Source organism: Suricata suricatta, chromosome X (assembly GCF_006229205.1).
Source record: "Suricata suricatta isolate VVHF042 chromosome X, meerkat_22Aug2017_6uvM2_HiC, whole genome shotgun sequence".
Taxonomy (NCBI): domain Eukaryota; kingdom Metazoa; phylum Chordata; class Mammalia; order Carnivora; family Herpestidae; genus Suricata; species Suricata suricatta.
The window spans coordinates 76,575,654-76,588,541 of record NC_043717.1 but is presented as its reverse complement, the minus strand read 5'-3'; the positions used below and the strand labels follow the sequence as shown (position 1 = coordinate 76,588,541).

At 41.4% G+C, this 12,888-nt stretch overlaps 1 protein-coding gene across 1 annotated transcript in view; it reads left to right on the top strand.

The window, feature by feature from the left end:
- TRPC5 (transient receptor potential cation channel subfamily C member 5) overlaps positions 1 to 12,888 on the top strand; it is a 153,035-nt gene that overhangs the window by 9,433 nt on the left and 130,714 nt on the right. Inside the window, exon 2 of the mRNA XM_029930258.1 lies at positions 8,525 to 8,922. Coding sequence (XP_029786118.1) covers positions 8,545 to 8,922 — 378 coding nt within the window. The 5' untranslated portion in view covers positions 8,525 to 8,544. The remainder of the gene's footprint in view (positions 1 to 8,524; positions 8,923 to 12,888) is intronic.

Sequence of the window (12,888 nt, the reverse complement as noted above, 5' to 3'; positions counted from 1 at the left end):
CCATCACCTGACGAATGGATCAAGAAGATGTGGTATATATTCACGATGGAGTACTACACGGCAATGAGAGGGAATGACATATGGCCCTTCATAGGAAAGTGCATGGACCTCGAGGGTGTCATGCTGAGTGAAGTAAGCCAGGCAGAGAAGGACAGAAACCATATGTTTGCACTCATAGGTCTAGCAGGAAAATAAGAGAGACCTAATGGAGAACCAGGGGGAACGGAGGAGGGAGAGAGAGTTGGGGAGAGAGAGGGATGCAGAACTTGAGAGACTATTGAATGCTGAGAATGAACTGAGGGTTGGGGGGGAGGGGGGAGGGGGGAGGGGGGAAGAGAGGTGGTGGTGATGGTGGAGGGCACTTGAGGGGAAGAGCACTGGGTGTTGTATGGAAAACAATTTGACAATAAAATATTATGGAAAAAAATTAAAAAATAAAATAAAATAAAAGGGGTTAACAAAAAGGGAGTTTTTATCTCACACAACGAAAAGAGTAGAGATTGAGCAACTCCCAGATTGGTTAATTAAATAGCTCAAAGGCATCATAAAAGATTCTTTTAGGTTGGTTGTCCTCATAGTTCCAAGGTGGCTACCAAAGTCTTTGGTGTCACAAGCAAATGACAACATTCAGAGACAAAAAGGGAAATATTTCTTTTTTTACGTCTCTTTTTCAGAAAAAAAAAAAAAAAGGCCTTTCTCAGAAGTCTGCTAGGACATTGCATTGGCAAGAAATGCAACAAATACTCAAACCTAGATCAATCACTTGCGAAAGAAATATTGGAATTACTAATATTGACTTAGTTTTAGACCAATTTAGACTCTTTCCTTGAGATTAAGGAGTTTCTTGCTTGAGCACATGGCGTATGGAGGAGATGAAGTTAAACATACAAACAAAAGCAGAGCTCTACTGACAGAACATTATCCCATCTCTATCCTTACCATTATTTCGTGTAGTAATTCAATACAAATTTATTGAGAGCCTACTAAGTGGCAGGCTTTGAGTACAGAGTAGTAAATATGATAAATAAGGTTCTTGCTATTACGAAGTTTATATTTTGGTTGGGAGAGGTAATTGTTAAAATAATAAACAAATATAAATGTGGTCATTTTAAATAGTGATACATTCTTGAAGAAAAATAAGTCACGGTAATGAGATGGAGAGGAACATGTGAGAGGCTTGCTCCATTAGAAAAAGTGGTCTAGGAAAGCTTACTGAGATAACATTTGTTCTGAAACCTACATGTTAAGAAAGAAATTATGGAGGTGCCTGGGTGACTCAGTTGGTTAAGTCTCCAGCTCTTGATTTTAATTCAGGTCATGATCTCACAGTTCATGGGATAGAGTTCACGTCGGGCTGCATGCTGACATCATGGAGCCTGCTTGGGTTGGGATTCCCTCTCTTCCTCTTTCTCTGCCCTTTCCCAGCTCGCTCGCTCGCTCTCTCTCTCTCACTGAAAATAAATAGACTTAAAGAAAGAAAGAAATTGTGAAGATGTAGTGGAAGAGGGTTATAGGCAGTGAACCACATGTGCAAAGGTCCCAATGGGGTCACATGCTTGGGAGGTATGAAGAATAGAAAGGTAATGTTCTCTTAAAATACAATTGTGTTTTATACATCTATATCTGAGTGCATGCTGTGTCTATTGCTTAGGATGACCATCCCAACATTGCTATGTAGTGAACTACTATCAACTTTACAAGACATAGCTCACATATTACTTTCTCTTCAATTACCTCCCCAGGTAGAGTTAAACACTTCCTCCTTTGTGTCCTTACTATATGCTAGAATCTTTATCACACCATAGTACATTTAACTTCCTTTCATTTTTTTCTCCCTCTGGACTTGAAGCTGCTTAAAAGCAAGGGCTATATCATTTATATATGTATATTTGTATTCCTCACTACCAAGTACTCTGAGCCTGACAAATAGTAGGTGCATAACAAGTATTTGTTGAATTGAAACAATGAATATCTACTATTCCTGGCACTATTATAGGTATTATGGAGCATATGAAAGAATCTACCTTCATTGAAGTAGTTAAAAATGTAGACTCTGGCATCAGAAGCTTGGCTCTAACCCCAAACCACAACTTACTAGCTGTGTGAACTAAAAGCAATTTACTTAACCTCTCTGTGTCTCAGGTTCCTTATCCATGAGATGGGAGATTATAATAGGAACTGTCTAAAAGTAAGGAATAATTAAATAATGTAGGTGGAGCATTTAGGAGCATTTCATCTGGCATATGAAAAGTGCTTAATGTTAATTTATTATTTATAAATTAATGAAATTCTTGAATTGATAAGATTTATACAAATGAGAAACAATACTGCCATATACCACTATGCAGGAAGGTTTAGAGTGCCTTCTGAAACAAGATGTTATGGTATCTTGACCTTAACAAAGTATTGCTGAATGTATAAATGCAGAAAAAATAGGTGTAGTGTAATCTGTGCTGGCCTGATCATTCTAGAGTACTAGGTTCATTTCTGAGCATGATATTTCAAGAGAAACAAAGTATAGTGTAACTAGAAGCATACCACTAGAATGATCATAACTCTAGAGAAGGGGAGACTTAGTGCAGAGAGAGACATGAGAGCTGAAATTAAATTAAACATCTGAAGGCTTTTACTCCTCTAGAGAACAGAACTAGGGCAATGAGATGGAAGTCATAGGCAGATGACTTCAGATGAACATAGAAAGGAATTCCTGAAAGTCAGTATTCACCACACATATAAGAAAGTGGTGAGTTTCCCATCAGTGGAATGGTTCATTAACTGAATAATCACTTAACAGGATATCATCAAGGGGACCTTTTCATTGGGCAGGAGGTAATTCTAGATGAGGTCCCCTGCAGGAGGTTCAAGATCTGGACCTCTCTGGGAAAGATTAGAATTACTACATTAAAATTAGGAAGCTCAAAGTGGTATTCTGAAAGGAGCTAAAATGCTCTCAAAATCAACACCACCAAACACATTGGCGTGTGCATGTGTGCACACACACACACACACACACACACACACACACACAGTCTTCCTCTGACCAGCCCGCTCCTGTGCCTTTGTACATAAAATTTCCACTTCAGTCACTTTTTGGGTTGACCATTAAAGGTTCCTTCTTGAATGTAACTTTTTTCCTAGAAGAGGTATGGCTCTAAGCCACTCAGCCATTATCATTGTCTTCTACCACAGTGCCTGGTACATATTCATTAAATGTGCTTATTATCCACCATTTACACTTGAGCTTCCACAAGTGTTACCAGATTAAATCTACCCATCTTAAAGAACTCTGAAGAAATGTAGAAGTGGATAGATAGGCATGGGTAAAGGTGAGAGGTCACTATTCAAGATCAATACTTATAGCACAAATTGAAAGCCCCACACAGATACCAGGTCCCTCTAAGTGCACAATTTTTTAGTTAGGTAGGAGCCATGCTTTCCTTCTCAGACAAAGTCATGAGCTGGGCTGTGATCTGGGCTGGGATTTGTACCCTGGCCTTCTGCCCAGTCCATTGATTGAGCTCTTTAAATCACATCATTTAAGCTTACCAATGTCACAGATCCCATTAGACAATTTCCTCTAGTACCACAGAAAAGAGAGAACATGATAAGCCCCCGGGGCTAGCCTGTTAGACCATTCCTAATGTTCCATACTTTCGAGACTACATTGGGAGTGAGGTTCACTTGTAGAATGGCATAAAGTGCTGGCTGGTTTTATTTTGTTCAGTTCAGAATATACCTCAAGGCCAGTGCATAATGATGGGAAAGTCAACCTCATCTCTTGGCTTAGGTTAATGGCAAATGAGTACAATCTGCCAAGCATAAAGGTAAAGGGTGATGGGAAGGAACCTTCCCAATAACACATCCTCAAGAGATGCCAGAAACTCTATTATTAGCTATTTTTTTCCCAGAATACTGGCAGAGTAGGACTAAGAGCAAGCATATGAAGAAAGGATTGGTCCCAGAGCCTGGAGCAAGGCTGAGGTTAAAGCTGTAAGCAAGGGTAAAAAAGCACCAGCTGTGGGGTTGGAAGAGAGCAGGGCACTAGGCAAGTCATTAGATGTCTACATAAGCCTACATATAGTCAGACAATGTAGAGAACCCATTTTACAGCATTGCCCATTGTGTATTATAAAGGTGAGCATGGATACATAAAAGAGATTTCCAAGGCTGGACACCAGACCTCTCTTTTTCCCTTTATCACACCTTTCCTGCCTTAGACACATGTCTCTGTACTCTGAAGGCCACAACAACTTCCCTAATCAAGGAATCCATATTAAGGTGTTCATAGCTGTTACCCACATGATTTCTTTTATTCCTTCCAGGGGTAGTTTTAGAGATGTAAAGCCTTAAAGCAAAGGAGTGACTCTCTAATAGTATACTCTCAGGCATACCCCTGAAAGAGATATTTTTCTCTAAGGGGAATACTATGAGGCTTCTCATAGCACAGCTCACTGGAAATGCAATAGACCAGATCAGTTTCAAATGCAAGAAATGAAAAGTAAATCTAGACTGTGAATTGACTATATGTAATACAATTATACTTACTTCAAGTCTCAAATTACCATGATTTTACTGTCCCATCTATTCACTACTATAGCCCACACACCTGGCACACAGTGAAAGTTCAATGAATGGTACTGCTTGGTGCCTTCATTATTATTAACATTAGCACAGGAAGCAGTAGTAGTATTAGTGGTACTCTAGCACAGTTCCTGGGACATATTAAGTATTCAAAACTATACTAATTATTTTGTTGCATCAGCTCCTGGCATAGTTCCTGGCACATAATAGAGCACCGAATTTGCTAGCTCCTCCCTTCTCATCTTGCTGTAGGATACATTTGTCTTCAGTTTACACCACACCCTTACTAAAGTGGGCACAGATCTTCCTTCAACAACAGTGCTTAGCACAGCATCACTTGTGACACCATCTGAAAATACATCTAACCTTTTCTCTCATGATAACCTCTTAAGTAGCAAATGGGCAGAAAGCACTTAAGATCATTTTGCAGATGGGAAAACTGAGGTTATAAGCTCTTGCATTGGAATCTTAGCTCACCTTTAATATTTGTATCTTATTATAGCCTGAAAACTGTGCTCTCGATCAATGTCTCCCAAATAGGCCATAATCAATCTCACTACTATTGTTCTTATGCTCTGTAGGGCCTAGATTACCCTCATATTTTCACATTTTTTTTTAATTTTATTTTTAAGCAATCTCTATACCCAACATGGGACTCAAACTCAACCCCAGGATCAAGAGTCACATGCTCTACCAACTGAGCCAGCCAGGTGCCCCCACATTTGTACATTTAATTCATCTTCCAAGGACTGACTAAAGACCTACCTCCTCCATGAAATCTTCTCTGAGATCTCCAGACCTCATGGAGTCCTTTCTGAAATCCCAAACTATCAAATCACTACCATGTAATCAAGCACTTCATTCCATGACCATGCCAACCTTCCTCAACTAGATTGTATTTGTTCATTAAACATTCATTTGTTGAGTACCCGTCATGTTCCAGCTCCCATGCAAGTACTGGGAAGACAGGAATCAAGGTACTCCAACCCTAGTGGCATAAAGACAAACATGCTATTATTAGGTGACATTGGAGAAATGTTATTCAAGTATCAGTGGAGACCTCAGAGGGAGATTGGCTAGCCTTCTGAAGATATTGGGGTGAGGGGTGGGAAACTTCACAAAGGAGGAGAACTATGAGCAAGGTGCTGAAGCCAAGAAGGAATTTGTTAAGTAGAGAGAGTAGGATGAAGTTATGTGCAAAGACATGGCCATAAAAGGGCCACTCAGAGAGCATGGCTCCATATGGCTAGAACTTAGGATGAGATGGAGAAAGATGAGAGAATATCATGGAAGCTTTACTCATTCATTCATCAAATATATATATCAAGTATCCAGGGTGTGCCAGGAACTTGGCTAGGTGCAGGTGCTATAAAAAAGGACAGATATAGTCCTGAACTTGAGCTTTAAAGCAACTTGGACAAAAGAGCTGATTATCCAGCAAGACAAAGAAATATGTCACTATGAATTATGATAAGTATTAAGAAGGAAAAGAATACAATGAAGAGAAAATATGAAGAAACTACTTTAGAAAAAGTGGTTAGTGAGGGCTGCTCTGAGGAGGTGACATTTTGTTGAAACCTAAATGATTAAAAGAGCTAGAGGAGAGTGTTCCAGGAGGTAATCAAAGGCCTTGAGGTGACAAAAAGCTTAGCATGATGAAAGAATCAAAAGAAATTCCACAAGGCTAAAGAATAGTGGATGAAGGTGAGAAGTTGTAGAGGTAAACATAAGCCAAGACTGAGTAGACCTCAGAAAGGAATGTTGAATTCACCACAGCTAATCAAGGAAGAGCTAAATGGAATCAGATTTGTGTTCTATGGGATAATGGGATGTTGCAGAAGACCCTGTGGAGGGGAAAAGAATGAAGTCAGGATGATCAACTGTAAGGTTGTGGAATGGTTTAGGTGAGAGATGAAAACATGGACCTATTCTTTTGTACCCTCCTCAAGTGACTAGCACAGCGCTAGGCATACTGAAGACTTCTAGTGTGTTGATATATATTAACTAAATAAGTATAAACTGAATCCGGGTTTTGAGTCTCTGTTGAGGAGATCACACTGTCTCTTCTTCCTCCCCTCTTTTTGTTTATAATGGAGATGGGGAGGCAGGGAGGCAGTCTACAATTAGTATTATTAAAGTCATCAGCTGTTTAGTGACAAATGCTTACACTTTCCTTAGCCATTGCTGAGTTACTTGAAAGTAGCACAGAATATCAGTGCTTATTAAGAGAGCCAAACAGAGATTTGGATGCTCTCCTGAGATTTGGATGCAGAGAGAGAAATTTGTCATTTGGGCCTATTCAGGGTAAGAGGTGACACTCACCTTCAAATACCAACTTCCCAGAAGATCACAAGCACATGAATGGCAAATGCCACTTGGTATAATATATGTTTCTCCCTTTGCTAAAGCAGGGATGTAATTACCTGGAAGAGTGAGGCATATGTTTGTGGAAGCTTCATGTCTTCATCTTCTCCTCCATCCAGCAGATGACGGAAGTGTCCCTTTATCACATTTCCATTTCTTTTTGCTGGCAAAATACTTCAGTAATGAGACAATTAAATAGGTCCAGCCAAACTCAGCCTCCAGAGAGTCCTGGAAGCCCCAGGGGGGTGGGGAAGGAGAGCCAATCACCTTATGGATCTGAGCCTCATCTTCCCTGGAGAGAATAAGCATTCCTATCTCACAGGACTAGTAGGAGGAGTCAGTGAGGAATGTGCATGAATTTGATCTGAAACTATGAGGCAAGAACTCTATACTGCCATTCATTCTATGCAACTGAAGGCAAAGACTATTCTTTTTTCTTGGTTTCCCAGAGAAAGCTAAACACATTGTAGTAATTCAATAATAGGTTTTACTTTAAAATCAATTCCATTGGGGTACCTGGGCAGCTCAGTTGGTTAAGCTTACAACTTCTTCGGCTCAGGTCATGGTCTCACGGTTTGTGGGTTTGAGCCCCGCATCAGGCTCTGTGCTGACAGCTAGCTCAGAGCCTGGAGCCTGCTTTGGATTCTGTGTCTCCCTCTCTCTCTGACCTTCCCCTGCTCACGCTGTCTCTCTCTGTCTCTCTCTCTCAAAAATAAATTTAAAAACATTAAAACTTTTTTTAAAGTAAAATAAAATCAATTCCATTAAAATCTGGTTTTAGATGTGGTGCATGTAAAACAGACCATTCACTTCTCAGAACTGAATCAAACAGATTACCAGATCCATCAGCTCCTTGGTTTTGAGTGGTAGAGGAAAAATCATGAATAGGCAGAGGAGGTACATGACTTTGTCCTATTGGAGCCAATATACATTCCCCGGTAACTATCCGCAAGAAGCAGGGTTTTAGTTAGCATAAAAACTGGATTTTAATCCAGGATCTCCATCTGGGGCAGCTGCAGATGTAACCCTGAAAATTAACACAGGCCCATAGGCCCAGGGCCTAAAGGAAATTGGCCAATGGTCGCTCCAACAGTCAGAAGTATTACCATGAGTATCTTTAGACAGCAGAAGGGAAGGAAGGAATTAATTTGTGCCATGTCTTAAAAGGTTTACCCTGTGCCAGTTGCTCTGATAATATATTATCTCATTTGACTCATAATAGTTTTATGAGTAAGGAATTATTCTTTAGCACAGAGCCTGGTACACCGTAAGCAGTAACTAAATGGTAATTGCTATTAATACTGATAACCTTAACAATCATAAAGCAAAGCACAATGGGCTTGAGTAACTTATCACAGATCACAGGTCACAGAGCTAGTAAAGGCAAGGTTTGAACCCAGGTATTTTCCACCCAAAAGTCTGGGCTTCTTTTGCTATCCCACTTTGCAAGAAGAGAAAGATTGTGGTGTGAAAACAGTTGAAGATTTTCCAACCCCTTAGCCAGGTTGCCTCCATAAACTGGCCACTTGAAACCTTCAGGCACCTAAGAATCTCTTTGGTCTCCCTCTTTCTCACTCAGGTTGTTAATTGCTATGAACCATGGCCCAACTATACTACAAAAAAGTCAACTACTCACCATACAGAGACCGTATCCCCCTGCAAATTGTGAGAGCTGAGACAGAGCTCTCTGCAGAAGAGAAGGCATTCCTCAGTGCTGTGGAGAAGGGGGACTATGCCACCGTGAAGCAGGCCCTACAGGAGGCTGAGATATACTACAATGTCAACATCAACTGCATGGATCCTCTGGGCCGGAGTGCCCTGCTCATTGCCATTGAGAATGAGAATTTGGAGATCATGGAGCTACTGCTAAACCATAGCGTGTACGTAGGTGATGCATTGCTCTACGCCATCCGCAAGGAGGTGGTGGGGGCTGTGGAACTTCTGCTCAGCTACAGGCGACCCAGTGGAGAGAAGCAGGTAAGAGAAATCCCTACCGGCTGGGAAATAGCCAGGAACAATAAGACCCCAGTATCAGAAGCCTCAAAAATAGGGGAGGTTAGGTAGGCTGGAATTAAGTAGCCCTAGCATGGCAACCCTCTGCTCTCAGAAATAGCATCAGTGATCTCAGGTGGTATCCTAGAGCTACCCTGCATGGCCCACACTAAGTTTTCCTCCTTTGCCTTTTCTTTGTTACCATTTGCCCATATACATCCAATACTTGGCAACCAAAAAATGTGCTCTCCATTTCCAGAACATCCAAGCTCCTTCTACCCTCCCTGCCCTCTGTTCTCTAACCTCATTTTCTTCCTCGATTCAAAGGTTACAATCTAAAGAAGAAGAGACGAAACACAGACCTGGAATTTTTCCTTCTCATTAGTCTGTCTCCTGGAGAATGACAGAAGTACTTTAAATGTAAATGCCATAGTGCAAGTGCAGATGGATGTAGGATGTCCCATAAATGTTTGGAGGTTTGCCTCTGTGCTTCTCCTATCCTCCAAGCTCTTAGGTTTAATACTCTGGAGTCATCTTTGAGTTCTTCCTCTTCCTTGCCTATATGTCCAGTCCCCAAGCCCTGTGGTTTCTTTCTCCCCAATCTCTTACATACTTTCTTTCTTCCCATCACTCTCCCTGTGCTCCTCATCATCTCCCTCCTAGACGAGTGATTCTCAAAGTGCAGGTTCTTAGATCAGCAGCATTAGCATCACCAGGGGAACTTGTTAGAAATGCAAATGAAAATTCTGAATCAGAAACTCTGGGGATGAGGGCCAGCAAGCTGTGTGTTGACCAGGCCTCCAGGGGATCCTGATGCATGCTCAGGTTTAAGAACCACTATCCTAGACTGACATGAAAATTTTCTAACTGGATTCCCTGCCGATAGGTCATTTCTTTCTAACAAGCCATCCTGGACAATGCTGCTGGCTTATTCTTCCCAGTACAGCATAACAATTCTGTCATTGCTATCCATCCTTTCAGTGACTACAAGGTCTCATTAGAAGAGAAACCGATGCATGAAGCATAGCGCTGAATACCTTTTAGTAATGGTCTTTTCCTGCCCTGTCTCCTGCAGGTTTCTCCTAAACCCCTAAAGTCACACAGGTCTCTTCACTCTCTCTCTTCCTTTGGAACATAGTAGAGATAAAGAAAATACAGTATCATCAAACGTGGAATACCACAATACATAAAGAAGCAAAATATAGTAAACATCAAGCTCCAAATTGCAAAGTGCTTAGATAATGAAAACACTTCACATCAAACCTTATGGGACATGGCCAAAGCTTGTTTTAAGGGAATTGGAGCTTTCCTATTTGCCTGCCCAGTTAAACAAAAGGGATGAAAGTACTTAAGTGATAACTCTCAGAATTGGAATGGATAGAACAGAAAGACAGTAGATTAAAAGTTCCTTGAGTGAAGGGCCTGAATGCTCTCATTATCCACCAGTATTTAATACAGTGCATCTGTAGCCCCACACTATGAAAGTGTCTGCAATATCATGAACACTCAATAAATACTTATATTATGAACAAATAGTATGCAGCTGGCACTGTGCTAAGTAACTTACACTGCCTGGCTCATTTAATCCCCCCAGCAAATCTGTTAGGTAGACACTATTTTTACTGCCCCCATTCTACCAATGAGAAGAATTGAGTCACAGTTAAACCAGTTGTTCAAGATCACAGTAAGTATCAGAGCCAGGATTCAAACCCAGGTAACCTAACCCCTAAACCTACCCTCTTAACCACTTGGCTATACTGCTTCTGTAGCAATCTAAGTCTTGGGATTCCCAGAACAGAGTTCTAAGACAGGGTAGACCAGAGAAGGATGGAGAGCTCACTGGAAAGGACAGGCCAGAATTTGGATGAATAGCAAAGCAGAGAGGTATTAATATGTTCCCTAGTCAGTCCATGTCACCATTCGTACCAAAACCGGTTTGTTCTCTGCCCTGTTTCACCACAGCCCTGATAAGGGTCTGAATGATTTAACAGCATTACTCTGGGGGGTGCCTGGGTGGCTCAGGTCATGATCTCACAGTTCATGGGTTCGAGCCCCACATAGGGCTCTGTGTTAACAGCTTGGAGCCTGGAACCTGCTTCAGATTCTCTTTCCATCACTCCCTGCCCCTCCGCCGCTCACACATTCTCTTGCCCTCTCTCCCTCTCTCTCCCTCTCTCAAATATAAATAAATATTTTTAAATGTTTTTAAAAACTGTGTTACTCTAAACTAAGGCTTATGCAGACACCCTACTCTGTGATGATCTTGTCCACCTCTGAGATTATTCAGTCATTAGTTCTATCCTTCAGTTGACACCACTCACATACTACTATGTACTATTGATCAGCCTTACTTTTGTAAATGTCTGGTCTCTGTAGCTAAATTGTTTCTTAAATGTCAGGTATAATCTAATGCCCAACTATTTCCATGTTTCCCCCAGTAGGACCTAATCCAATGCCTAGTATATAATGGGCGATAGATAAGTATTTGCTGCTGAATAAGAAAGAGCTATGTGTATCTCTCAGAAAAGTACATGACTAACTGATTGAACAAGATATTCCTGAACTTTTATCTTCAATCCCATTTAGCGTCATAACTGTCGTGAAAGAGAGGAGAGCACAGGGGAGTTTCCAAATAGGGGACTAGCAATACCAACTCTACCTGAGTTTTGAAAATAGGCCATGTCCTTATTTGATGACCTCCATTTCCCCCATCCTTCCCCAGTGCTCTGGCAAACCCCAGGGAAGAAAGGCACCAGGAAAACTTACTCCAAAGTACAGTCTAAGGCATAACCTCCCCTAGAGAAAGGCAGTGCTTAACTCACAGGAATGAACCACTAATGGCGAAATGTCAGGCATATGGGACAGGGATAAAGCTGTTTGGGACAGGCTGTCTTTTCCCAAGTTCCTTTCAGACACTCTGCCAATGTAAGACCTCCTTTGTCCATACTTGAATATCACACCATATGTACAAATGCACACAGCCATCAGCCCCATCTCCAAGTCTTTTCAACAGATTTTGCTTCCCTTCCTCCTCTCTCTCCCAACCCCTACCACTAGCTTCTGCTAAATTTTATTTTCTCCCATTGCTCTGACAATCACTGTGATAAGTCATATGTCAGTTACTATAACAACAGGCTGCCACCATGCTGAAGTTCTGTCTTTCCGAGAAATAGAAACAGGATTTGTTTACCTGGGAGCAATCAGCGATGTGAGCAAACACAGGCCTCCTGAAGGTCCACGGGTCCAGCTGAGTAGGCTACTCTCAGGAAGGTGCCCCTCCCAGACACAGAATCCAAGCACCTGGCCTTTTCCACCGGTCCTCCCCGATATCTCCAAGAGATTGGGCACGGCTGACCTCCATCAATCTTGAATGGATAAACTAGGGCCCTCTTTGGCTTTACTTAGCAAAGAGCTTGGCCTCAGGCTGGCAGCAAGACCCACTCTGCTCAGCATCCTGCTCTTCTCCCTCTTCTAGCTTATCAAAAGTGCTCTCAGATAAAGATCAAAGGCCAGGCATAAATGTCTGACATAAGCTTCAAGTATCAGCACTCACATAGAAACCTGTGTTTTTAATAGGGACCAAATCTTGAAGTAAAAATGGTGATGCTTTATTAGAATTTTCTGCACCAGACAAGTATAAGACTCTGTGTGTGTGTGTGTGTGTGTGTGTGTGTGTGTGTGTGTGTGTGATGTTAGTCTTGTGTGTATTTTTCTGGGGTCTTCTGGCTGTTCCAAAAATCTGGCTCTCTTGGCATCATCCACTCCTTAAACACTACAGCCTATTTCCTTAGGGGCAGATTTTGTGATTTTGAGAATCTTGTAATTCTCAGAATTCAAAATATTTGTACTACAGAAGGCTTAATACCAGCATATTTCTTGTACATCAAGACTTTTTCCTTTGGCCCACTGACTCTAGGAGCCACTAGAAGAGAATCTTCAACTGGAGGAGCA